Source organism: Mobula birostris, chromosome 4 (assembly GCF_030028105.1).
Source record: "Mobula birostris isolate sMobBir1 chromosome 4, sMobBir1.hap1, whole genome shotgun sequence".
Lineage (NCBI taxonomy): Eukaryota > Metazoa > Chordata > Chondrichthyes > Myliobatiformes > Myliobatidae > Mobula > Mobula birostris.
Window position 1 is genome coordinate 207,665,788 of NC_092373.1, and position 26,570 is coordinate 207,692,357.

Consider the following 26,570-nt stretch of genomic DNA (forward strand, 5'->3'; position numbering starts at 1 on the left):
GTGGTGTGTGTGAGTGTGGCGTGATGGATTGTGGTGTGTGAGTGTGGGTTGATGGATTGTGGTGTGTGAGTGTGGGGTGATGGATTGCGGTGTGTGTGAATGTGGGGTGATGGATTGTGCGGTGTGTGTGAGTGTGGGGTGATGGATTGCGGTGTTTGTGAGTGTGCGGTGATGGATTGCGGTGTTTGTGAGTGTGGGGTGATGCATTGTGCTGTGTGTGAGTGTGGGGTGATGGATTGTGTGGTGTGTGTGAGTGTGGGTTGATGTATTGTGGTGTGTGTGAGTGTGGGGTGATGTATTGTGGTGTGTGTGAGTGTGGGGTGATGGATTGTGTGGTGTGTATGAGTGTGGGGTGATGGATTGTGGGGTGTGTGAGTGTGGGGTGATGGATTGTGGTGTGTGAGTGTGGGTTGTTGGATTGTGGTGTGTGAGTGTGGGGTGATGGATTATAGTGTGTGTGAGTGTGGGGTGATGGATTGTGGTGTGTGTGAGTGTGGGTTGATGGATTGTGGTGTGTGTGAGTGTGGGGTGATGGATTGTGTGGTGCGTGTGAGTGTGGGGTGATGGATTGTGTGGTGCGTGTGAGTGTGGGGTGATGGATTGTGGTGTGTGTGAGTGTGGGGTGATGGATTGTGGTGTTTGTGATGTGTGTGGTGATGGATTGTGTGGTAAGTGTGAGTGTTGGGTGATGGATTGTGGTCTGTGTGAGTGTGGGGTGATGGATTGTGGTGTGTGTGAGTGTGGGGTGATGGATTGTGTGGTGTGTGTGAGTGTGGGGTGATGGATTGTATGGTGTGTGAGTGTGGGGTGATGGATTGTTGTGTGTGTGAGTGTGGGGTGATGGATTGTGGTGTGTGTGAGTGTGGGGTGATGGATTGTGGTGTGTGTGCGGGTGTAGGGTGATGGACTGTGTGGTGTGTGTGAGTGTGGGGTGATGGATTGTGTGTGTGTGAGTGTGGGGTGATGGATTGTGTGGTGATAGATTGTGATGTGTGTGAGTGTGGCGTGATGGATTGTGGTGTGTGAGGTGATGGATTGTGGTGTGTGAGTGTGGGGTGATGGATTATAGTGTGTGTTAGTGTTGGATGATTTATTGTGCGGTGTGTGTGAGTGTGGGGTTATGGATTGTGGTGTGTGTGAGTGTGGGGTGATGGATTGTGTGTGTGAGTGTGGGGTGATGGATTGTGTGGTATGTGTGAGTGTGGGGTGATGGATTGTGTCGTGTGTGAGTGTGGGGTGATGGATTGCGGTGTGTGTGAATGTGGGGTGATGGATTGCGGTGTGTGTGAATGTGGGGTGATGGATTGTGTGGTGTGTGTGAGTGTGGGGTGATGGATTGTGGTGTGTCTGAGTGTGGGGTGATGGATTGCGGTGGCGTGTGTGAGTGTGGGTTGATGTATTGTGGCGTGTGTGAGTGTGGGGTGATGTATTGTGGCGTATATGAGTGTGGGGTGATGGATTGTGGGGTGTGTGAGTGTGGGGTGATGGATTGTGGTGTGTGAGTGTGGGTTGATGGATTGTGGTGTGTGAGTGTGGGTTGATGGATTGTAGTGTGTGTGAGTGTGGGGTGATGGATTGTGGTGTGTGTGAGTGTGGGGTGATGGATTGTGTGGTGTGTGTGAGTGTGGGTTGATGGATTGTGGTGTGTGTGAGTGTGGGGTGATGGATTGCGGTGTGTGAGTGTGGGGTGATGGATTGTGGTGTGTGTGAGTGTGGGGTGATGGATTGTGTGGTGTGTGTGAGTGTGGGTTGATGGATTGTGGTGTGTGAGTGTGGGGTGATGGATTGTGGTGTTTGTGAGTGTGGGGTGATGGATTGTGGTGTGTCTGAGTGTGGGGTGATGGATTGCGGTGTTTGTGAGTGTGGGGTGATGGATTGCGGTGTTTTGAGTGTGGGGTGATGCATTGTGGCGTGTGTGAGTGTGGGTTGATGTATTGTGGCGTGTGTGAGTGTGGGGTGATGTATTGTGGCGTATATGAGTGTGGGGTGATGGATTGTGGGGTGTGTGAGTGTGGGGTGATGGATTGTGGTGTGTGAGTGTGGGTTGATGGATTGTGGTGTGTGAGTGTGGGGTGATGGATTGTGTGGTGTGTGAGTGTGGGGTGATGGATTGTGGTGTGTGGGTGTGGGGTGATGGATTGTGGTGTGTGTGAGTGTGGGGTGTAGGATTGTGTGGTGTGTGAGTTTGTGGTGATGGATTGTGGGGTGTGTGAGTGTGGGGTGATGGATTGTGGTGTGTGGGTGTGGGGTGATGGATTGTGTGGTGTGTGAGTGTGGGGTGATGGATTGTGGTGTGTGTGAGTGTGGGGTGCTGGATTGTGTGGTGTGTGAGTTTGTGGTGATGGATTGTGGTGTGTGCAGGTGTGGGGTGATAGATTGTGTGGTGTGCGAGTGTGAGGTGATGGATTGTGGTGTGTGTGCGGGTGTGGGGTGATGGAGTGTGGTGTGATGGATTGTGGTGTGTGTGAGTGTGGGGTGATGGAGTGTGGTGTGTGTGAGTGTGGGGTGATGGATTGTCGTGTGTGTGAGTGTGGGGTGATGGATTGTGTGGTGTGTTTGGGTGTGTGGTGATGGATTGTGGTGTGTGTGAGTGTGGAGTGATGGATTGTGTGATGTGTGTGAGTGTGGGGTGATGGATTGTGTGGTGTGTTTTGAGTGTGGGGTGATGGATTGTGTGTGTGAGTGTGGGGTGTTGGACTGTGTGGTGTGTGCGGGTGTGGGGTGATGGATTGTGGTGTGTGAGTGTGGGGTGATGGATTGTGTGTGTGAGTGTGAGGTGATGGGCTGTTTGCTGTCTGTGAGTGTGGGGTGATTAATTGTGTGTGTGAGTGTGGGGTGAGATATTGTGTGGTGTGTGTCAGTGTGGGGTGATGGATTGTTGTGTCTGTGAGTGTGGGGTGATGGATTGTGTGGTGTGTTTGAGTGTGGGGTGATTGATTGTGGTGAGTGTGGGGTGATGGATTGTGTGGTGTGTGTGAGTGTGGGGTGATGGATTGTGTGGTGTGTGTGAGTGTGGGGTGATGGATTGTGTGGTGTGTTTTGAGTGTGGGGTGATGCTTTGTGTGTGTGAGTGTGGGGTGTTGGATTGTGGTGTGTGAGTGTGGGGTGATGGATTGTGTGGTGTGTGTGAGTGTGGGGTGATGGATTGTGTGGTGTGTGTGAGTGTGGGGTGATGGATTGTGTGGTGTGTTTTGAGTGTGGGGTGATGCTTTGTGTGTGTGAGTGTGCGGTGTTGGATTGTGGTGTGTGAGTGTGGGGTGATGGATTGTGGTGTGTGAGTGTGGGTGATGGATTGTAGTGTGTGTGAGTTTGGGATGATGGAATGTGCGGTGTGTGTGAGTGTGGGGTGATGGATTGTGTGGTGTGTGAGTGTGGGTTGATGGATTGTGGTGTGTGTGAGTTTGGGATGATGGATTGTGTGGTGTGTATGAGCGTGTGGTGATGGATTGTGTGGTGTGTATGAGTGTGTGGTGATGGATTGTGGTTTGTGAGTGTGGGGTGATGGATTGTGGTGTGTGAGTGTGGGGTGATGGATTGTAGTGTGTGAGTGTGGGGTGATGGATTGTGGTGTGTGAGTGTGGGGTGATGGATTGTGGTGTGTGAGTGTGGGGATGATGGATTGTGTGGTGTGTTTGGGTGTGTGGTGATGGATTGTGGTGTGTGTGAGTGTGGAGTGATGGATTGTGTGATGTGTGTGAGTGTGGGGTGATGGATTGTGTGGTGTGTTTTGAGTGTGGGGTGATGGATTGTGTGTGTGAGTGTGGGGTGTTGGACTGTGTGGTGTGTGCGGGTGTGGGGTGATGGATTGTGGTGTGTGAGTGTGGGGTGATGGATTGTGTGTGTGAGTGTGAGGTGATGGGCTGTTTGCTGTCTGTGAGTGTGGGGTGATTAATTGTGTGTGTGAGTGTGGGGTGAGATATTGTGTGGTGTGTGTCAGTGTGGGGTGATGGATTGTTGTGTCTGTGAGTGTGGGGTGATGGATTGTGTGGTGTGTTTGAGTGTGGGGTGATTGATTGTGGTGAGTGTGGGGTGATGGATTGTGTGGTGTGTGTGAGTGTGGGGTGATGGATTGTGTGGTGTGTGTGAGTGTGGGGTGATGGATTGTGTGGTGTGTTTTGAGTGTGGGGTGATGCTTTGTGTGTGTGAGTGTGGGGTGTTGGATTGTGGTGTGTGAGTGTGGGGTGATGGATTGTGTGGTGTGTGTGAGTGTGGGGTGATGGATTGTGTGGTGTGTTTTGAGTGTGGGGTGATGCTTTGTGTGTGTGAGTGTGCGGTGTTGGATTGTGGTGTGTGAGTGTGGGGTGATGGATTGTAGTGTGTGAGTGTGGGTGATGGATTGTAGTGTGTGTGAGTTTGGGATGATGGAATGTGCGGTGTGTGTGAGTGTGGGGTGATGGATTGTGGTGTGTGAGTGTGAGTTGATGGATTGTGGTGTGTGAGTGTGGGATGATGGATTGTGTGGTGTGTGAGTGTGGGGTGATGGATTGTGGTGTGTGTGAGTTTGGGATGATGGATTGTGTGGTGTGTATGAGCGTGTGGTGATGGATTGTGTGGTGTGTATGAGTGTGTGGTGATGGATTGTGGTTTGTGAGTGTGGGGTGATGGATTGTGGTGTGTGAGTGTGGGGTGATGGATTGTAGTGTGTGAGTGTGGGGTGATGGATTGTGGTGTGTGAGTGTGGGGTGATGGATTGTGGTGTGTGAGTGTGGGGTGATGGATTGTAGTGTGTGTGAGTGTGGGGTGATGGATTGTGGTGTGTGAGTGTGGGGTGATGGATTGTAGTGTGTGTGAGTGTGGGATGATGGATTGTAGTGTGTGTGAGTGTGGGGTGATGGATTGTGTGTGTGTGTGTGTATGAGTGTGGGGTGATGGATTGTGGTGTGATAGATTGTGGTGTGTGTGAGTGTGGCGTGATAGATTGTGGTGTGTGTGAGTGTGGCGTGATGGATTGTGGTGTGTGAGTGTGGGTTGATGGATTGTGGTGTGTGAGTGTGGGGTGATGGATTGCGGTGTGTGTGAATGTGGGGTGATGGATTGCGGTGTGTGTGAATGTGGGGTGATGGATTGTGCGGTGTGTGTGAGTGTGGGGTGATGGATTGCGGTGTTTGTGAGTGTGCGGTGATGGATTGCGGTGTTTGTGAGTGTGGGGTGATGCATTGTGCTGTGTGTGAGTGTGGGGTGATGGATTGTGTGGTGTGTGTGAGTGTGGGTTGATGTATTGTGGTGTGTGTGAGTGTGGGGTGATGTATTGTGGTGTGTGTGAGTGTGGGGTGATGGATTGTGTGGTGTGTATGAGTGTGGGGTGATGGATTGTGGGGTGTGTGAGTGTGGGGTGATGGATTGTGGTGTGTGAGTGTGGGTTGATGGATTGTGGTGTGTGAGTGTGGGGTGATGGATTATAGTGTGTGTGAGTGTGGGGTGATGGATTGTGGTGTGTGTGAGTGTGGGTTGATGGATTGTGGTGCGTGTGAGTGTGGGGTGATGGATTGTGTGGTGCGTGTGAGTGTGGGGTGATGGATTGTGTGGTGCGTGTGAGTGTGGGGTGATGGATTGTGTGGTGCGTGTGAGTGTGGGGTGATGGATTGTGGTGTGTGTGAGTGTGGGGTGATGGATTGTGGTGTTTGTGAGTGTGTGGTGATGGATTGTGTGGTAAGTGTGAGTGTGGGGTGATGGATTGTGGTCTGTGTGAGTGTGGGGTGATGGATTGTGGTGTGTGTGAGTGTGGGGTGATGGATTGTGTGGTGTGTGTGAGTGTGGGGTGATGGATTGTATGGTGTGTGAGTGTGGGGTGATGGATTGTTGTGTGTGTGAGTGTGGGGTGATGGATTGTGGTGTGTGTGAGTGTGGGGTGATGGATTGTGGTGTGTGTGCGGGTGTAGGGTGATGGACTGTGTGGTGTGTGTGAGTGTGGGGTGATGGATTGTGTGGTGATAGATTGTGATGTGTGTGAGTGTGGCGTGATGGATTGTGGTGTGTGAGGTGATGGATTGTGGTGTGTGAGTGTGGGGTGATGGATTATAGTGTGTGTGAGTGTTGGATGATTTATTGTGCGGTGTGTGTGAGTGTGGGGTTATGGATTGTGGTGTGTGTGAGTGTGGGGTGATGGATTGTGTGTGTGAGTGTGGGGTGATGGATTGTGTGGTATGTGTGAGTGTGGGGTGATGGATTGTGTCGTGTGTGAGTGTGGGGTGATGGATTGCGGTGTGTGTGAATGTGGGGTGATGGATTGCGGTGTGTGTGAATGTGGGGTGATGGATTGTGTGGTGTGTGTGAGTGTGGGGTGATGGATTGTGGTGTGTCTGAGTGTGGGGTGATGGATTGCGGTGTTTGTGAGTGTGGGGTGATGGATTGCGGTGTTTTGAGTGTGGGGTGATGCATTGTGGCGTGTGTGAGTGTGGGTTGATGTATTGTGGCGTGTGTGAGTGTGGGGTGATGTATTGTGGCGTATATGAGTGTGGGGTGATGGATTGTGGGGTGTGTGAGTGTGGGGTGATGGATTGTGGTGTGTGAGTGTGGGTTGATGGATTGTGGTGTGTGAGTGTGGGTTCATGGATTGTAGTGTGTGTGAGTGTGGGTTGATGGATTGTGGTGTGTGTGAGTGTGGGGTGATGGATTGTGGTGTGTGTGAGTGTGGGGTGATGGATTGTGTGGTGTGTGTGAGTGTGGGTTGATGGATTGTGGTGTGTGTGAGTGTGGGGTGATGGATTGCGGTGTGTGAGTGTGGGGTGATGGATTGTGGTGTGTGTGAGTGTGGGGTGATGGATTGTGTGGTGTGTGTGAGTGTGGGTTGATGGATTGTGGTGTGTGTGAGTGTGGGGTGATGGATTGTGGTGTTTGTGAGTGTGGGGTGATGGATTGTGGTGTGTCTGAGTGTGGGGTGATGGATTGCGGTGTTTGTGAGTGTGGGGTGATGGATTGCGGTGTTTTGAGTGTGGGGTGATGCATTGTGGCGTGTGTGAGTGTGGGTTGATGTATTGTGGCGTGTGTGAGTGTGGGGTGTTGTATTGTGGCGTATATGAGTGTGGGGTGATGGATTGTGGGGTGTGTGAGTGTGGGGTGATGGATTGTGGTGTGTGAGTGTGGGTTGATGGATTGTGGTGTGTGAGTGTGGGTTGATGGATTGTAGTGTGTGTGAGTGTGGGGGTGATGGATTGTGGTGTGTGTGAGTGTGGGGTGATGGATTGTGGTGTGTGTGAGTGTGGGGTGATGGATTGTGTGGTGTGTGTGAGTGTGGGTTGATGGATTGTGGTGTGTGTGAGTGTGGGGTGATGGATTGCGGTGTGTGAGTGTGGGGTGATGGATTGTGGTGTGTGTGAGTGTGGGGTGATGGATTGTGTGGTGTGTGTGAGTGTGGGTTGATGGATTGTGGTGTGTGTGAGTGTGGGGTGATGGATTGTGGTGTTTGTGAGTGTGGGGTGATGGATTGTGGTGTGTGTTAGTGTGGGGTGATGGATTGTGGTGTGTGTGAGTGTGGGGTGATGGATTGTGGTGTGTGTGAGTGTGGGGTGATGGATTGTGTGGTGTGTGTGAGTGTGGGGTGATGGATTGTGGTGTGTGAGTGTGGGGTGATGGATTGCGGTGTGTGAGTGTGGGGTGATGGATTGTGGTGTGTGTGAGTGTGGGGTGATGGATTGTGGTGTGTGAGTGTGGGATGATGGATTGTGGTGTGTGTGAGTGTGGGGTGATGGATTGTGGTGTTTGTGAGTGTGGGGTGATGGATTGTGGTGTGTGTGAGTGTGGGGTGATGGATTGTGGTGTGTGTGAGTGTGGGGTGATGGATTGTGGTGTGTGCGCAGCTCACTGTGCTCACTCTGAATGGACATTGTGCGACGCAGACTCTGTGATCCCGATTTTTTCAATGTAATGTCGTGAGCGCTAGGACCCAGCGGCCGCACTGACGCAGCATCTGCGCCTTCATCAGCTGCTGGTGTGTGGAGACCGGCGCCGGCAGCGGCAGCGGGGCCGAGCCCGAGTCCGGACACCGGCAGTGGGGCCGAGTACCGTATTTCGTTGCCGGGTACAACACAGCTGACCCGGGCGCCGGGACTGGGCCAGAATAGTAGCCAGACAGCGGACACCGGAGTTGGGCTGAGCACCGGAGACCGACCTCCGGCATGAGACCGGCTCTGAGCCCGGTGGCGCCCCCAGGCCCAATTTCTCGGGGCGTCAGCAAACGGCAGCAGCGGGTATGAAACTGGGGCTGTGCGGCGGTACTGAGAGTCTCCGTGTTGGAGGGGCAGTGAGTGAGAGTCACTGTGGGGTGGGGACGGGACTGAGGGTGGGACCTTTGAGTGGAACCCTACTGAGGGTCCGTCTCTGGGAGGGGCGGGACTGAGTGTCCGTCCCTGTTGGAGGGGTGGGACTGAGGGTCCGTCCCTGTTGGAGGGGTGGGACTGAGGGTCTGTCCCTGTTGGAGGGGTGGGACTGAGGGTCCGTCCCTGTTGGAGGGGTGGGACTGAGGGTCCGTCCCTGTTGGAGGGGTGGGACTGAGGGTCCGTCCCTGTTGGAGGGGTGGGACTGAGGGTCTGTCCCTGTTGGAGGGGTGGGACTGAGGGTCCGTCCCTGTTGGAGGGGTGGGACTGAGGGTCCGTCCCTGTTGGAGGGGTGGGACTGAGGGTCCGTCCCTGTTGGAGGGGTGGGACTGAGGGTCCGTCCCTGTTGGAGGGGTGGGACTGAGGGTCCGTCCCTGTTGGAGGGGTGGGACTGAGGATCCGTCCCTGTTGGAGGGGTGGGACTGAGGATCCGTCCCTGTTGGAGGGGTGGGACTGAGGGTCCGTCCCTGTTGGAGGGGTGGGACTGAAGGACCGTCCCGGTGGGGGGAGGGTCGGGACTGAGGGAACGTCCCGGTAGTGGTGGGGAATATCAAACTGGAAGGGACAGTACTGAGGGAGCACCACTGTGTGGCTGTTGACGCACTAAGACCATAAGGCTATAAGATCTGGAAGCAGAATTTGGCTATTTGGCCCATCGAGTCTGCTCTGCCATTTCATCTTGGCTGATCCAATTTTCCTCTCAGCCCCAATCTCCTGCCTTCTCCCCCTAACTCTTCATGTCTTGACCAATCTGTCAACCTCTGCCTTCAATATACAGAAAGGCTTGGCCTCCATGTCTGTCTGTGGCAAAGGATTCCGCATATTCACCGCTCTCTGACGGAAGCAATGGCTCCTCACCTCAGTTCTAAAAACACACACATCTATTCTGACGCCGTGTATTCTGGTCCCAGCAAAGGAGATATCCTCTCCACATCCACTCTATGAAGACCTTTCACCATTAGATAGGTTTCAGTGAGGTCACCCCTCATTCTTCTGAAAACAAGCTCAGAGCTATCAAACATTCTTCGTATGACAAACCATTGAATCCTAGAATCACTTTTGTGAACCTCCTTTGAACCCTCTCCAGTTTCAGCGTATCTTTCTAAGAGGCATTTGATAGGGTCCCACACATGAGGCTGCTAAACAAGATGATATAACGGGAAAGATACTGGTATGGATAGAGGAATGGCTGACAGGCAGGAGGCAGTGAGTGGGAATAAAGGGGGCCTTTGGTTGACTGCCAGTGACCAGTGGTGTTCGTCAGTGGTCAGTACTTTTCACATTGTCTGTCAATAATTTGTATAATGGAATTGATGGTTTTGTGGCAAAGTCTGTGGATGATACGAAGTTAGGTGAAGTAGTAAGTTGTGCTGAGGAAGCAATGCAATTGCAGCAGGACTTAGACAAATTGGAAGAATGGGCAAAAGAGTGGCAAATGGAAGTAAATGGGAACGTATGGTAATGCATTTTGGTAAAAGGAACAATAGTGCAGACTATTATCTAAATGGGGAAAAGGTTCAAACATCAGAGATGCAGAGGGACTGGGGACTCCTCGTGCAAGACTCACAGAATGTTAATTTACAGGTCGAGTCTGTGGTAAAGAAGGCAAATGCAAAGTTAGCATTTATTTCAAGGGGAATAGAATATAAAAACAAGGAGATAATGCTGAGCCTTTATAAGACACTAGTTAGGCCACACTTGGAGTATTGTCAACCGTTTAGATTTTTTATTTAGATTATGAAGACACAAAATCCTCTTTTATTGTCATTTAGTAATGCATGCATTAAGAAATGATACAATATTTCCTCCGGTGTGATATCACAAAACACAGGACAGACCAAGACTGAAAAAAAACTGACAAAACCACATAATTATAACATATAGTTACAACAGTGCAACAATACCATAACTTGATGAAGAAGTCCATGAGCACAGTAAAAAGTTCAAAGTCTCTCAAATGTCCCACATCTCATGCAGACGGGAGAAGGAAGAAAAACTCTCCCTGCCATACCCGACCGCAGTCCGACTCTGAGTCATGCGAAAACCTCGAGCTCTGATCAGCTCTCCGACACCGAGTACTGAGTGCCATCTCTGTCCGAACCATTCGACCTCAACATCGGTCGCCAACAACAGGCAAAGCCAGGGATTTTGAGGCCTTCCCTCCGAAAGATTCCCGATCACGCAGTAACAACAGCAGCAAGCTGGCATTTCAGAAGTTTTCCCAGATGTTCCTTTGTGTTTTCACGTCCGACTCCATCATTATGGGTTTGGGCCCCGTATCTCAGAAAAGATATGTTGTCAGTGGAGAGAGTTCAGAGGAGGTTTACGAGGATGATTCTGGGAATGAAGGGGTTAACATATGAGGAGCGTTTGACAGGAGGAGCTTTGGGCCTGTACTCACTGGAACTTAGAAGAATGCGTTGGGATCTCATTGAAACCTATTGAATGTTGAAAGGACCAGATAGGGTGGATGTGGAGAGATGTTTCCTATGGTGGGGGTATCCAGAACTAGAGGGCACAGCCTCAGAATTGAGGGATGACCTTTTGGAACAGAGGTAAGGTGAAATTTCTTTAGCCAGAGACTATACTGAATCTGTGGAATGCTCTGTCACGGTGGAGGCCAAGTCTGTGAGTGTATTTCAGGCAGAAATTGATAGTTTCCTGATCAGTCAGGGCACCAAAGGATATGGTGAATTTGATCACTTACCCCGAAGGGTTCTTTTACCTTAAGCTCCCTAATCAATTCTGGTTCATTGAACAACACCCAATCCTCTTTCTAATGATTTGATTTTTTTCACCAACAGAGCAACACCACCCCCTCTGCCTTCCTGCCTGTCCTTTCTATACAATGTGTATCCTTGGACATTAAGCTCCCAGCTATAATCTTTCAGCCATGATTCAGTGATGCCTACAATATCATACATGCCGATCTGCAACTATGCTGCAAGTTCATCTGCCTTATTCTGTACACTGCATGCATTCAGATGACACCTTCAGTCATATTCCTGTATTCCCCTTTTGATTTTGTCCACTTTTTACTTTGCAACTCGTCCTGTTGACTGCAGTTTCATCCTATCAACAGCCTTTCCTCACAACTCAGCCAGCTACCTCAGCTTCAGCATTATCATTCACCTTTCCCACAATACGTCTTGCATTGACATGTTGTTGTTGTTGTTGTTCGTCCTTCGTAGTCGAAGATGACCATGGCTTCCAAGTCAAATGGGAGATTGGTGGCAGTGGGTCCGGAGGTGACTGATGAGGCCAATCCGGGCCCTGAAGGCTCGCCCACATGTGGGACACAAGTGGGTGGGTGCTGTCGTGGCAGTGGATGCTGCTCAGGCCTTGCGCACAGCACGCTTTTGTTGCGCCTCGATGATGCGCCTGACTTCAGCTGCACGGGCTCCTGTGGTGATCTCGCTGTGCCAAGCTGGACGGTCGAGGGCAAGCGTCTCCCACGTGTTGATGTCGACGCCCAGGCCTTTGACATTGACATATATGCAGCTCAGCACACTAGTTGCACCATGTTCAACATTTTGATTCGTTACTTTGTCTGAGGTCTTACCAACATCTGCCTCCACAACCTCTCCACTAACTCCACTGTTCTGGCACGCTGGTTCCCATCCCCCTGCAACTCTGGTTTAAATATCAATATGAATTGAATTTACTTTATTTCTTACATCCTTCACATACACGAGGAGTAAAAATCTTTATAGTAATTTGTAATAACTAGTATGTATATCAGGACAATTCATTTAGCATAACAATTGTATCAGTGTGAATTAATCAGTCTGATGGCCTGGTGGAAGAAGCTGTCCCAGAGCTTGTTGGTACTGGCTTTTATGCTGCGGTACTGTTTCCCAGATGGAACAGTTTGTGGTTGGGATGACTAGGGTCCCCAATGATCTTCGGGCCCTTTTTACGCACCTGTCTCTAAATGTCCTGAATAGTGGGAAGTTCACATCTACAGATGTGCTGGGCTGTCCGCACCACTCTCAGCAGAGTCCTGCGATTGAGGGAAGTACAGTTCCCACACCAGGCAGTGATGCAGCCAGTCAGGATGCTCTCAATTGTGCCCCTGTAGAAAGTCCTTAGGATTTGGGGATTCATGCCAAACTTCTTCCACCATCTGAGGTGAAAGAGACGCAGTTGTGCTTTCTTCACCACACAGCCAGTATGTGCAGTCCACGTGAGATCCTCGGGGATGTGTATGCTGAGGAACTTAAAGCTGTTCACCCTCTCAATCCCACCTTGTATACTTCTTGGGTAGCCCCAATGTGATGGCATGTACATCGGTTTCTTGAACTTCTGGTAATGCCCCCCCATCCCTCTGCTTCACGATTTCCTATCCCTTTTCCCCCTCTCACTGCCCACCCATCAGGTCCCGCTGGCACTGCTCCCCCTGTTCTTTTTTCCACGGCCTTCTGTCTCTTCCTCCGATCAACTTCCCAGCTCTTTGCTTCATCCCCTCCTCCTTCAGGTTTCACCTCTCACCTGATTTTTCTCTTCCCGTCCCTCACCTTTTAAATCTGCTGCTCAGCTTTTTTTTCTCCTGTCCTGCCGACTGTACTCTTTTCCTAGATGCTGCCTGGCCTGCTGAGTTCCTCCAGCATTTTGTGTGTGTTGGTCCTTCCTTTAACGTAGCATCTAACTCCCTGAACTCCCTGTGTAGAATCTTGTCAGCTGTCCTACCCGTGTCACTGGTACCTACATGGACCATGGTTTCTGGCTGTTCACTTAAGAATGCTAAGGACTCGATCAGAGATGTACCAGACTCTGGCTCCTGGGAGGCAATATTCCATCCGGGAATCTTGTTCTTGCCCACAGAACCTCCCGTACGTTCCCCTAACTAATGAATCCCCCATCTGTGCCAGAGACTCAACCACTGTGAAGTTCCTCTGTTGGGTCACCTCCCCCACCGCCCCCCACCCCGACAATATCCAAAGCAATACACCTCTGCACTGGCTGCTTAACTTCTTTCCCCTTCCTGACGGTTACCCAATTTCCTGTGTCCCATATCTTGGGTGTAACTACCTCTCTGTGTCCTATCTCTCACCCCCGCAGCCTCCCGAGTGATCCGGGCTTTATCCAGTTCCAACTCCAGCTCCTTCATACAGTTTGTTAGAATCTACAACTGGATGCACTTGGCGCAGCTGTAGTCGTGAGGGACTGGAGGCCTCCCTGCCTTCCCACATCCTGCAGGAGGAGCATTCAACTATTCTGTCTGTCCTAGCTGAGCAGATATAAAGAGAAGGAAAGAAATGTGAGCATTTGTGAGGCAACTGCAGGAAACATAAAGTTGTGGTGGTAGGGGATTTTAATTTTCCATTTATTGATTGGGTCTCCCATACTGTTAGGGGTCTAGATGGTGTAGAGTTTGTAAAATATGTTCAGGGAAGTTTTCTAAATCAATATATAGAGGGACCAACTAGAGGGGATGCAATATTGGATCTCCTGTTAGGAAATGAGTTAGGACAAGTGACAGAAGTCTGTGTAGGGGAGCACTTTGGTTCCAGTGATCATAACACCATTAGTTTCAACTTGATCATGGACAAGGATAGATCTGGTCCTAGGGTTGAGGTTCTTAACTGGAAGAAGGCCAAATTTGAAGAAATGAGAAAGGATCTAAAAAGCGTGGATTGGGACAGGTTGTTCTCTGGCATGGATGTGATCGGTAGGTGGGAAGCCTTCAAAGCAGAAATTTTAGAGTGCAGAATTTGTATGTTCCTGTCAAGATTAAAGGCAAAGTGAATAGGAATAAGGAACCTTGGTTCTCAAGGGATATTGCAACTCTGATAAAGAAGAAGAGGGAGTTGTATGACGTGTATAGGAAGCAGGGAGTAAATAAGGTGCTTGAGGAGTATAAGAAGTGCAAGAAAATACTTAAGAAAGAAATCAGGAGTGCTAAAAGAAGACATGAGGTTGCCTTGGCAGTCAAAGTGAAGGATAATCCAAAGAGCTTTTACAGGTATATTAAGAGCAAAAGGATTGTAAGGGATAGAATTGGTCCTCTTGAAGATCAGAGTGGTCGGCTATGTGCGGAACCAAAGGAAATGGGGGAGATCTTAAATAGGTTTTTTGCGTCTGTGTTTACTAAGGAAACTGGCATGAAGTCTATGGAATTAAGGGAAACAAGTAGTGAGATCATGGAAACTGTACAGATTGAAAAGGAGGAGGTCTTTGCTGTCTTGAGGAAAATTAAAGTGGATAAATCCCCGGGACCTGACAGGGTGTTCCCTCGGACCTTGAAGGAGACTAGTGTTGAAATTGTAGGGGCCCTGGCTGAAATATTTAAAATGTCGCTGTCTGCAGGTGAGGTGCCGGAGGATTGGAGAGTGGCTCATGTTGTTCCGTTGTTTAAAAAAGGATCAAAAAGTAATCCGGGAAATTATAGGCCAGTAAGTTTAACGTCGGTAGTAGGTAAGTTATTGGAGGGAGTACTAAGAGACAGAATCTACAAGCATTTGGATAGACTGGGACTTATTAGGGAGAGTCAACATGGCTTTGTGCGTGGTAGGTCATGTTTGACCAATCTATTGGAGCTTTTCGAGGAGGTTACCAGGAAAGTGGATGAAGGGAAGGCAGTGGATATTGTCTGCATGGACTTCAGTAAGGCCTTTGACAAGGTCCCGCATGGGAGGTTAGTTAGGAAAATTCAGTCGCTAGGTATGCATGGAGAGGTGGTAAATTGGATTAGACATTGGCTCAATGGAAGAAGCCAGAGAGTGGTGGTAGAGAATTGCTTCTCTGAGTGGAGGCCTGTGACTAGTGGTGTGCCACAGGGATCAGTGCTGGGTCCATTGTTATTTGTCATCTATATCAATGATCTGGATGATAATGTGGTAAATTGGATCAGCAAGTTTGCTGATGATACAAAGATTGGAGGTGTAGTAGACAGTGAGGAAGGTTTTCAGAGCCTGCAGAGGGACTTGGACCAGCTGGAAAAATGGGCTAAAAAAATGGCAGATGGAGTTTAATACTGACAAGCGTGAGGTATTGCACGTTGGAAGGACAAACCCCAACGTAGAACATACAGGGTTAATGGTAAGGCACTGAGGAGTGCAGTGGAACAGAGGGATCTGGGAACACAGATACAAAATTCCCTAAAAGTGGCGTCACAGGTAGATAGGGTCGTAAAGAGAGCTGTTGGTACACTGGCCTTTATTAATCAAAGTATTGAGTATAAGAGCTGGAATGTTATGATGAGGTTGTATAAGGCATTGGTGAGGCCAAATCTGGAGTATTGTGTTCAGTTTTGGTCACCAAATTACCGGAAGGATATAAATAAGGTTGAAAGAGTCAGAGAAGGTTTACAAGGATGTTGCCGGGACTTGAGAAACTCAGTTACAGAGAAAGGTTGAATAGGTTGGGACTTTATTCCCTGGAGCGTAGAAGAATGAGGGGAGATTTGATAGAGGTATATAAAATTATGATGGATATAGATAGAGTGAATGCAAGCAGGCTTTTTCCACTGAGGCAAGGGGAGAAAAAAACCAGAGGACATGGGTTAAGGGTGAGGGGAGAAAAGTTTAAAGGGAACATTAGGGGGGGCTTCTTCACACAGAGAGTGGTGGGAGTATGGAATGAGCTGCCAGACGAGGTCGTAAATGCGGGTTCTTTTTTTAACATTTAAGAATAAATTGGGCAGATACATGGATGGGAGGTGTACGGAGGGATATGGTCCATGTGCAGGTCAGTGGGACTAGGCAGAAAATGGTTCGGCACAGCCAAGAAGGGCCAAAAGGCCTGTTTCTGTGCTGTAGTTTGTATGGTTTCTATGGTTTCTTTCTTTTGCTTTCTCTGACTGAAGCCTCTCTTTGCTGAAACCTTGAAGAGCTAAAGCCTCAAGTCTCTGTCTGCTCAGACAATGGCCGCTGCCCTTGCCCTGCCTTTCTTTAATTTGCCCTTGCTAATCAATCCCAAACGCTGATTGGTCGCTGGTCAAAGCACTTTTGTGCTGTACTGACCCGCTGCTACCTTTTATCCTCGGATAGTGGACCTGATTGAGGTCACCTCTTGATGTTCAGATTGGCTACTGGTCAAAACTGTGACTGGTGTTCCACACGGATCTGGACTGGGGTCTCCGCAGTTGTGATATTACTCTGACTGGTGGTGTTCCACACGGATCTGGACTGGGGTCTCTGCTCTTTGTGATATTACTCTGACTGGAGAACTCTGACTGGTGGTGTTCCACATGGATCTGGACTGGGGTCTCCACAGTTGTGATATTACTCTGACTGGTGGTGTTCCACACGGATTTGGACTGGGGTCTCTGCTCTCTGTGATATTACTGTGACTGGTGGTGTTCCACACAGATCTGTACTGGGATCTCTGATTTGGATGAAAATTAGGTGAGGTGGTTGAGTAAATTGGCAGTATTGGTGGCTTTGAGGATTGTACAAAGACTACCAAAGGATACAGCATGGTATCTGTAGATGAGTTGCAGGTATGGGTGGAGAATGACAGATGGAGTTTAATCCAGGCAACTGTGATGTGCTACACTTCAGGAGGTCAAACATAAAGGAAGAGTACACAGTTAATGTCAGGATCCTGAATAGAGGCATCATGTGTCCAGGTACGTGGCTCCATAAAAGTGGCTGCTCAGGGTGACAGGGTGGTAAAGAAGGAAAATCACCATAAGATACAGGAGCAGAATTAGGCCTGTCAACTCTGCTCTGCCATTTCATCATGGCTGATCCGATTTTCCCTTCTTAGTCCCAGTGTCCTGCCTTCTCCCCATATACCTTCATGTCATAATCAACATCTGCCCCAACTATACCCAATAACTTGACTTTCACAGCCACTGTGGCAACAGATTCTACAGATACACCACTCCCTGGCTGGAGAAATTCTTCCTCATCTCCATTCTAAGTGGATGCCCCACTGTTCTGAGGCTGTGTCCTCTGGACCTAGACTTCCCCACTACAGGAACCATCCTCTCCATATCCACTCTTTCGAGGCCTTTCAGCATTTGGTATGTCTCAATGAGATCCTCCCCTCATTCTTCTGAATTCCGGTAAGTGTGGGCCCAGAGTCGTCAAGCACCGCTCAGATGACTAGCCTTTCAATCCTGGAAACATTTCCTTGAGCTTCCTTTGAATCCTCTCCAGTGTCAGCACTTCCTTTCTGAGATGAGGGGCCCAAAGCTGCTCACACTACTCCAAGTGAGGCCTCACCAGTGCTTCACAAAGTCTCAACATTACTTCCTTGCTTTTATATTCTATTCCTCTTGAATTGAATGCTAACATCATATTTACCTCCTTCACCAGAGACTCAACGTACAAATTAACCCTTAAGGGAATCCTGCCCAAGGACTCCCAAGTTCATTTGCACCAAAGATTTTTGAATTTTCTTTTCATTTAGAAACAAGTCCATACTTTCATTTCTTCTACCAAAGTGCATGTCCGTATACTTATTTCTTCAAAGAATTCCAGCAGATTTGTCAGGCATGATTTTCCCTTGAGGAAACCATGCTGAATATGGCTTATTTGGTCACGTGCCTCCAAGTGTCCTGAAACAATTGGGTCTGACATTTTCCCATCCACTGAGGTCAGACAAACGAGCCTGTAGATTCCTTTATTCCTCCTCTCCCCCTTCTTCGAGAGTGGAGTGACATTTGCAATTTTCCAGTCCCCCGGAACATTCCAGATACCATTGATTCTTGAAAGATCATTACTAATGCCTTTACAATCCCATCAGCCGCCTCTTTCATAACCGTGTGAGTAAACTATTTGGGCCAGGTGACTCATCTATCTTCAAACCCTTCAGTTTCCCAAGTCCATTCTCCCAAGTAATAGTGACTTCAGTTACTTCTTCAAGCCCCGACAGACTGGAACTTCTGGAATACTACTAGTGTCTTCAATATGAAGACGGCAGCAAAATACTTATTCAGTTCGTTCAACCTGAGGGGTTTTCAGTACAGAGAGCGCGGACTGAGGGTCCGTTCACACAGAGAGCGTGGACCGAAGGTCCGCTCGGTACGGAGCACGCGGACCGAGGGTCTGTTCGGTAGGGAGAGCGCGGTCCGAGGGTCTGTTCGGTAGGGAGCGCGCGGACCGAGGGTCCGTTCGGTACAGAGAGCGCGGTCCGAGGGTCCGTTCGGTACGGAGAGCGCGGTCTGAGGGTCCGTTCGGTAGGGAGCGCGTGGACCGAGGGTCCGTTCGGTACGGAGAGCGCGGTCCGAGGGTCCGTTCGGTACGGAGAGCGCGGACCGAGGGTCTGTTCTGTGCTCCGTTGTACCATTGGTGTTGCGTTAGGGTTACTTTACAGGACTAGAACCCATGTCCATATCGAAGTGTTTGCTGGTGCTGACGGAGTGAGTGAGCATCAGTAAGAACGGCAGGGAGAGGGAGAGCCGGGAATGGAAAATCGGGAATGTCAGTGGGATGGGTATGGAGGAGTGGGAAATAGAAAATTGCAGGCAGAGGGAGACGGAGCAGTGGGAAATGGAGAATATCAGTAGGAGGGAGACTTGGTTGTTAGAAATTGAGAATGACAGGTAGAAGAAGATGGAGGAGGGAGAAATTGGGAATATTGGGGTGGGAGGAGGTGTGGGAAATGGAGAACGGCAGCAGGAGGGAGACAGTGGGAAATTGAGAAGAGCAGACAGGAGTGGGAAATCAAGAATTGCAGGGAGAGGGAGACAGGAGTGGGAAATGGAGAATTGCAGGAAGAGGGAGACAGGAGTGGGAAATGGAGAATTGCAGGGAGAGGGAGACAGGAGTGGGAAATGGAGAATTGCAGGGAGAGGGAGACAGGAGTGGGAAATGGAGAATTGCAGGGAGAGGGAGATGAAATGGGTAATTGATAAAGGCAGGGAAGGAAGACTGGAGTGGGAAATGGAAAATGGCGGAGGAGGGAGAGGAAATGGGTAATTGATAAAGGCAGGGAAGGAGACAGGAATGGGAAATTGATAAAGGCAGAGATGGGGATGGAGGAATGGGAAATCAAGAATGGCAGAGGAGGGAGAGGGTGTGCCTCAGGGATCTCTACTGGGTCCAATGTTGTTTGTCATATACATTAATGATCTGGATGATGGGGTGGTAAATTGGATTAGTAAGTATGCAGATGATACTAAGATAGGTGGTGGTATTGTGGATGATGAGGTAGGTTTTCAACGCTTGCAGAGAGATTCAGGACAGTTAGAAGAGTAGGCTGAAAGATGGCAGATGGAGCTTAATGCTGATAAATGTGAGATGCTACATTTTGGTAGGACTGATCAAAATAGGATATACATGGTAAATGGTAGGGCATTGAAGAATGCTGTAGAACAGAGGGATGTAGGAATAATGGTACATAGTTCCCTGAAGGTGGAATCTCATGTGGATAGGGTGGTGAAGAAAGCTTTTGGTATGCTGACCTTTATAAATCAGAGCATTGAGTATAGGAGTTGGGATGTAATGTTGAAATTGTATAAGGCATTGGTAAGGCCAAATTTGGAGTATTGCGTACAGTTCTGGTCACCGAATTATAGGAAAAATGTCAATAAAATAGAGAGAGTACAGAGAAGGTTTACTAAAATGTTGCCTGGGTTTCATCTCCTAAGTTACAGAGAAAGGTTGAACAAGTTAGGTCTTTATTCTTTGGAGCGTAGAAGGTTGAGGGGGGGACGAGGTGTTTAAAATTATGAGGTCTATCGAGGTGTTTAAAATTATGAGGAGGATAGATAGAGTTGATGTGGATAGGCTTTTTCCATTGAGAATGGGGGAGATTCAAACAAGAGGACATGAGTTGAGAGTTAAAGGGCAAAAGTTTAGGGGTAACATGAGGGGGAACTTCTTTACTCAGAGAGTGGTAGCTGTGTGGAACGAGCTTCCAGCAGAAGTGGTTGAGGCAGGTTCGATGTTGTCATTTACAGTAAAATTGGACAGCTATATGGACGGGAAAGGAATGAAGGGTTATGGGCTGAGTGCAGGTCGGTGGGACTAGGTGAGACTAAGAGTTTGGCACGGACCAGAAGGGCCGAGATGGCCTGCTTCCGTGCTGTAATTGTTATATGTTATATGGTTATAAGAGTGGCAGGATGATGGTGACAGAGAAGTGGGAGATTGAGAATTTCAGTGGGAGGGAGATGGAGTAGAAAATCGAAAATCGCTGCGGAAGGGGATCAAGTGGGAAATCGAGAATGGCAGCAGGAGGGAGACGGAGTGGGAAATGTGGAGGGAAGGATGATGGAAAAGGAGAAAGGAAAATTGTAAGGCTGAGAAAAGGTGGGCTGAATGCAGGCAGTGCTTGGAGCTGCGGAGTGAGTCATGCCAAACGGACAAGTCTAAAAGCATCAATACATTTGCATTAAGCTGCAGAGATTAAAAGTAGGAAGACATAAATGGTGTGATGTTATTGGTGCTATGGAACTGGCTGCAGAATGGTCGAAGTGTGCATGGGGCAGGGCAATACTTTGAATGAGTGGAAAGGAGAAAGGGGGAAGAATCTCTTTGTAAAGGAGCAATCACTGCTATTGTAATGGTGGGTGGGCATTATTTTGAGAAATCTGTGGGTGGTCAATGATAGTACAACACAGAAAACGTGGAGTTTAAGAATTATCCCTGGACAGCAGAGGTGATGTGTGGCATGGAATTAAATTGGGAATTCGAGTAGGCTACAACTACAATCTTGAGAGACTTTATCCCTACAAGATTGACCAAACAAATAGTCATAGTCATACTTTATTGATCCCGGGGGAAATTGGTTTTCGTTACAGTTGCACCATAAATAATTAAATAGTAATAAAACTATAATTAAATAGTAATATGTAAATTATGCCAGGAAATAAGTCCAGGACCAGCCTATTGGCTCAGGGTATCTGACCCTCCAAGAGAGGAGTTGTAAAGTTTGATGGCCACAGGCAGGAATGACTTCCTATGATGCTCTGTGTTGCATCTCGGTGGAATGAGTCTCTGGCTGAATGTACTCCTGTGCCCACCCAGTACATTATGTATGGGGCACATTGTCCAAGATGGCATGCAACTTAGACAGCATCCTCTTTTCAGACACCACCGTCAGAGAGAGTCCAGTTCCATCCCCACAACATCACTGGCCTTACGAATGAGTTTGTTGATTCTGCTGGTGTCTGCTACCCTCAGCCTGCTGCCCCAGCACACAACAGCAAACATGATAGCACTGGCCACCACAGACTCGTAGAACATCCTCAGCATCGTCCAGCAGATGTTAAAGGACCTCAGTCTCCTCAGGAAATAGAGGCGGCTCTGACCCTTCTTGTAGACAGCCTCAGTGTTCTTTGACCAGTCCAGTTTATTGTCAATTCGTATCCCCAGGTATTTGTAATCCTCCACCAAGTCCACACTGACCCCCTGGATGGAAACGGGTCACCGGTACCTTAGCTCTCCTGAGGTCTACCACAGCTCCTTAGTCTTTTTCACATTAAGCTGCAGATAATTCTGCTCACACCATGTGACAAAGTTTCCTACCGTAGCCCTGTACTCAGCCTCATCTCCCTTGCTGATGCATCCAAGTGAGCGCATGTACTGTGGAAGGAGGGTCACTGGGCTCTACACCGTGATTCTTTTGACCATTCTGCTGAGCAACTGACTGGAGATGGGGTTTGCATGGTGGTAACGGAACGTGTTTAACAGTCTTGGTGATGGTGGTCCTTCCAGGACAATCAGCAACAACGTGATAGAACTCTTCAGCTGATCAAGTTAGATAAAATCAGGTTTATCATCGCTATCTAATGATGTCAGACGTGTTTTCTCACAGCAGGACAATGAGAAGATAAAACATCACTATAAATGGCAAAATAAGTAATGCATTAAAAAAGGAATACTGGATTACTTCATGAACTGTTCAGAAATCTGATGGTGGAAGGGAAGAAGCTGTTTCTGAATAACTGAGCGAGGGTCACACTAGTTTTGTGCTCACCCGCCCTCTGCATGCCATTTTCCCTCCCACCCCCGGCACTGTTGCCTTTCTCAGTCTTTTTCCCTGGGAGCAGCCGTAGATCAGGCAGTTCTCTATTATGGGCAAACTTCAACAGTAAATCTTGTATTCTTCTCCAGATCTCCCTCTGCCAACACAAATTCCACAGGGAGGTGGGTGATCGCCGGTCTGATCCCAGGGCAGTGAGACTCTGGACAGGAGTAGGAGGTCTGATGAAGAAGACGCCTCACTGCAGACAAGCGGAGTGAGTGGTTGCTGCAGGGAGGCTGTTTGCACGGCATGTGTGAACATCGCTTTGGAGATTGTGGGAGGGCAGTTAACAGACATCAGGCCAGAGGCAGCTGACAGTGAATCAGCAGAACTGATGGCTGTGTCAGTGCAGACACGCAGCGCCTTTGTACTGACTGTGGGGCAGGGACAGGGACAGCAATCCCAAGAGCATGCTGTGTCTGGGCACAAGTGGGTAGAGAGAGGGGAACAAGCAGAATTCATGGACAGCAGGGCAGGAGAGCGGGACAGTTATGTACCCCGGTGTTATACAGTGACAGACCCGTCCCCACCGGTACCGTACCCTGGTGTTATACAGTGACAGACCCGTCCCCACCGGTACCGTACCCCGGCCTGTCCCCTGGTGTTATACAGTGACAGACCTATCCCCACTGGTACCGTACCCCGGCCTGTCCCCTGGTGTTATACAGTGACAGACCTGTCCCCACTGGTGTTTTTTGTGAAGGACCGAGTGGAGAGGAAAGCACATGAACGTTTGCACTCATGGAGGTTATGGTGCAATTTCCTGCATGCTGGGTGAGCCTCCCGGATAGAGTTGTGTACAGCTGTGGTTTCCCCTCTCCTGGAAGGATGTGGTAACACTGCAGAAGTGCAGTACCTGAGGGAGGGGCAGAGAAAATAATTTTTCCAGCCTGGTGGTGCCAGAATCACAGTGCAGGGGTTTAGTTGGAAGATTTGAATGGTTGGACGATTGTTAACATGGAGAATGTTCGGGATCCAGAATGCAGTGCCTGAGGAATGGTGGAGGCTGAGACTACACCTTCAGGAAGCATTCGAACTGGCAGTTGAAGGACTGTGACATTGGAGACAGCATGGTTTTGTGGGGAAATGTGTTTACAATTGAAAGTACAGCGCAATGATGGGCTGAATGGCCTGGTTTGCAGCCACAAAACTCTCAGCACGGAGATGACGGGCCACAGGGCCTCTTTCAGTGTCACAGAAACAGGCACTTGTGCCACTCATTCTGCAGCTTCTGGACGTCATTACCGTAGTGCAGAAACAGGCCTTTCGGCCCATCCTGTCTATTCTGACCGGATCTGCCAAAGTCCTGCTTCTGAAAGTAAATATTGGGTTCTGAGGGGATTGGTTAATCTGTAGACTGGAGAGCCTGTACTGTGTTGTAGTGTTCTATGTTCAAGTACTACACCCAGACCATATCCCTCCAAAGTTGTCTGAAATGTTGAAATCGAACCCATGTCCACCATTTCTGTTGGCAGCTTGTTCCAACCTCTCAACACCCTCTGGCAAAAATTCCCCTCATGTTCTCGTTAAATATTTCAGATGCAGTGCCCTTTTAGTATTATAAATGTATCTGCCTCTACCACCTTGTCTGGCAACTCGCTCAATGTCCTCAACACCCCTGCATGATGAACTTTCTTCTGTTTGCTTAGAATAAACCCAGCCTGTAACTGCAGCATCCTGAAGAATCTATTCTTTGCTTGGTTCTACCACATTGTTCCAACTAAACTGCAAAAAGAGGGCATAATAAGTTCTGAGGCTGTGTACATGGGTTCATTGTCGAATCGGAAAGATGATGGTGGAGGGGAAGAAGCTGTTCCTGAAACTGAGTGTGTGCTCAGGATCCTGTACTGTGCCTCCTCTTTGACGGCAGCAGTGAAAGCTGAAAGTGGAGTCTATGATCAGAGTGTGGGCAGTGAGAGCAGGCTGAGTGGCCTTGCACTGTTCTCTCTGCAGTGGGGTACAATCAGAGGTGCAGAAGATGAAGAGAGGCAAAGATCGAGTGGACTGCCGGAGACTTTTCCCCAGGATGGAAATGGCTAGTACAAGGGGGCGTAAGTTTAAGGTGATTGCAGGCAAGTGCAAGGGGAATGTCAGAGGTGGGTTTTTCACCCTGCCGAGGGTGGGGGCAAAGACTGATACAGCAGAGACTCTCAGATTGTTGATAGAAAAACAGAGTTCTGTTGGCTGTGTTGGAGGGAATGTTGAGATTGATTGGGAGTAGGTCTGTTGAGACCGAAGAGCCTGTTCTCATCATCTGATCTGACTCATCAGCTGTAGCAGGAGCTGTGGACTGGGAAGGATTTGTCAATGTTTTGGGTGAAACCCTGCCTCCATGTTCAGTCCTCTTCCATCCTGGCTGACACACTTGGGGAGCTGTGGACTTGTATGTCAGCCTCCTGAGTTCTGTGCCATGACTGTTAGAGCTGGATTGGAACAGGTTCAGACTGAGATGGCAGGCTGGCAGGGATGCCTAAACTTCTCCTTCTCATTCTCACTGAGTCTGAAACAGACACCTTGCCCAGTTGCTGACCATTCCGTTCCAGTCCTGATGAAGGGTCACAGCCTGAAATTTCTGTGTGAAGTTTGCATGTTTCTCCTTTACACTGTATGGGTTTCCATCCACATCCCAAGAGCTTGCAGGCTGCTTATGGTATGTGATTTTTTTTTTCAGGTCCTGATAAAAGTTTCGGCCTGAAATGTTGACTGTTTATCCCCTCCATGGCTGCTGAGCTCCTGCAGCAGTTTGAGTGTGTTGTCCGTTGGTGTTGTCTCTACTTCCATAGAAACGTAAAAAACCTACAGCACAATACAGGCCCTTTGGCCCACAAATCTGTGCCGAACATGTCCCTACCTTAGAACTACCTAGGCTTTACCCATAGCCCTTTTTTTCCAAGCTCCATGTAGCCATCCAGGAGCCTTTTAAAAGACCCTATCACTTCCGCCTCCACCGCCACCGCCGGCAGCCTGTTCCACCCACTCACCACTCTCTGCATTAAAAAAAACTTCCCCCAACATCTCCTCTGTACCTACTTCCAATCACCTTAAAACTGTGCCCTCTCGTGCTAACCATTTCAGCCCTGAGGAAAAGCCTCTGACTATCCACATGATCAATGCCTCTCATCATCTTTTACACCTCTATCAAGTCACCTCTCATCCTCCGTCACTCTAAGGAGAAAAGGCCGAGTTCACTCAACCTATTCTCATAAGGCATGCTCCCCAATCCAGGCAACATCCTTGTAAATCTCCTCTGCACCCTTTCTGTAGTTTCCACATCCTTCCTGTAGAGGTGACCAGAACTGAGCACAGTACTCCAAGTGCGGTCTGACCAGGGTCTTGTATAGCTGCAGAATTACCTCTCGGCTCTTGAACTCAGTCCCACAGTTGATGAAGGCCAACACACCATATGCCTTCTTAACACCACTGTCAACCTGCACAGCAGTTTTAAATGTCCTACGGACTCTGACCCCAAGATCCCTCTGATCCTCCACACTGCCAATAGTCTTACCATTAGTACTACATTCTGCCATTATATTTGACCTACCAAAATGAACCACCTCACACTTCTCTGGGTTGAACACCATCTGCCACTTCTCAGCTCTGTTTTGCATCCTATCAATGTCCCGTTGTAACCTCTGACAGCCCTCCACACTATCCACAACACCCCCAAGCTTTGTGTCAACAGCAAATTTTCTAACCCATCCCTTCACTTCCTCATCCAGGTCATTTATAAAAATCACGAAGAGTAGGGGTCCCAGAACAGATCCCTGAGGCACACCACTGGTCACCGGCCTCCATGCAGAATATGACCCATCAACAACCACTCTGCCTTCTGTGGGCAAGTCAGTTCTGGATCCACAAAGTAATGTCCCCTCGGATCCCATGCTTCCTTACTTTCTCAATAAGCCTTGCATGGGGTACCTTGTCAAATGCCTTGCTAAAATCCATATACACTACATCTATGGCTCTATCTTCATCAATGTGTTTGGTCACATCCTCAAAAAATTCAATCATGCTCGTAAGGCACAACCTGCTTTTGACAAAGCCATGCTGACTATTCCTAATCATATTATACCTCTCCAAATGTTCATAAATCCTGCCTCTCAGGATCTTCTCCATCAACTTACCAACCACTGAAGTAAGACTCACTGGTCTATAATTTCCTGGGCTATCCCTACTCCCTTTCTTGAATAAGGGAACAACATCTGCAACCCTCCAATCCTCTGGAACCTCTCCCGTCCTCATTGATGATGCAAAGATCATTGCCAGAGGCTCAGCAATCTCCTCCCTTGCTTCCCACAGTAGCCTGGGGTACATCCCGTCCGGTCCTGGTGACTT

General features: G+C 49.0%; 1 protein-coding gene across 3 annotated transcripts in view; it reads left to right on the forward strand.

The window, feature by feature from the left end:
* LOC140196914 (dynactin subunit 1-like) overlaps positions 1 to 26,570 on the forward strand; it is a 379,455-nt gene that overhangs the window by 158,901 nt on the left and 193,984 nt on the right. Inside the window, exon 1 of one of the 3 annotated variants that reach the window (XM_072256847.1) lies at positions 7,910 to 8,186. The exons of the other annotated variants lie outside the window; for them this stretch is intronic. Within the exon in view, the coding sequence (XP_072112948.1) occupies positions 8,115 to 8,186 (72 nt within the window). The 5' untranslated portion in view covers positions 7,910 to 8,114. Of the gene's footprint in view, positions 1 to 7,909; positions 8,187 to 26,570 lie in introns of those variants that run through there. 3 annotated transcript variants of the gene reach the window in all.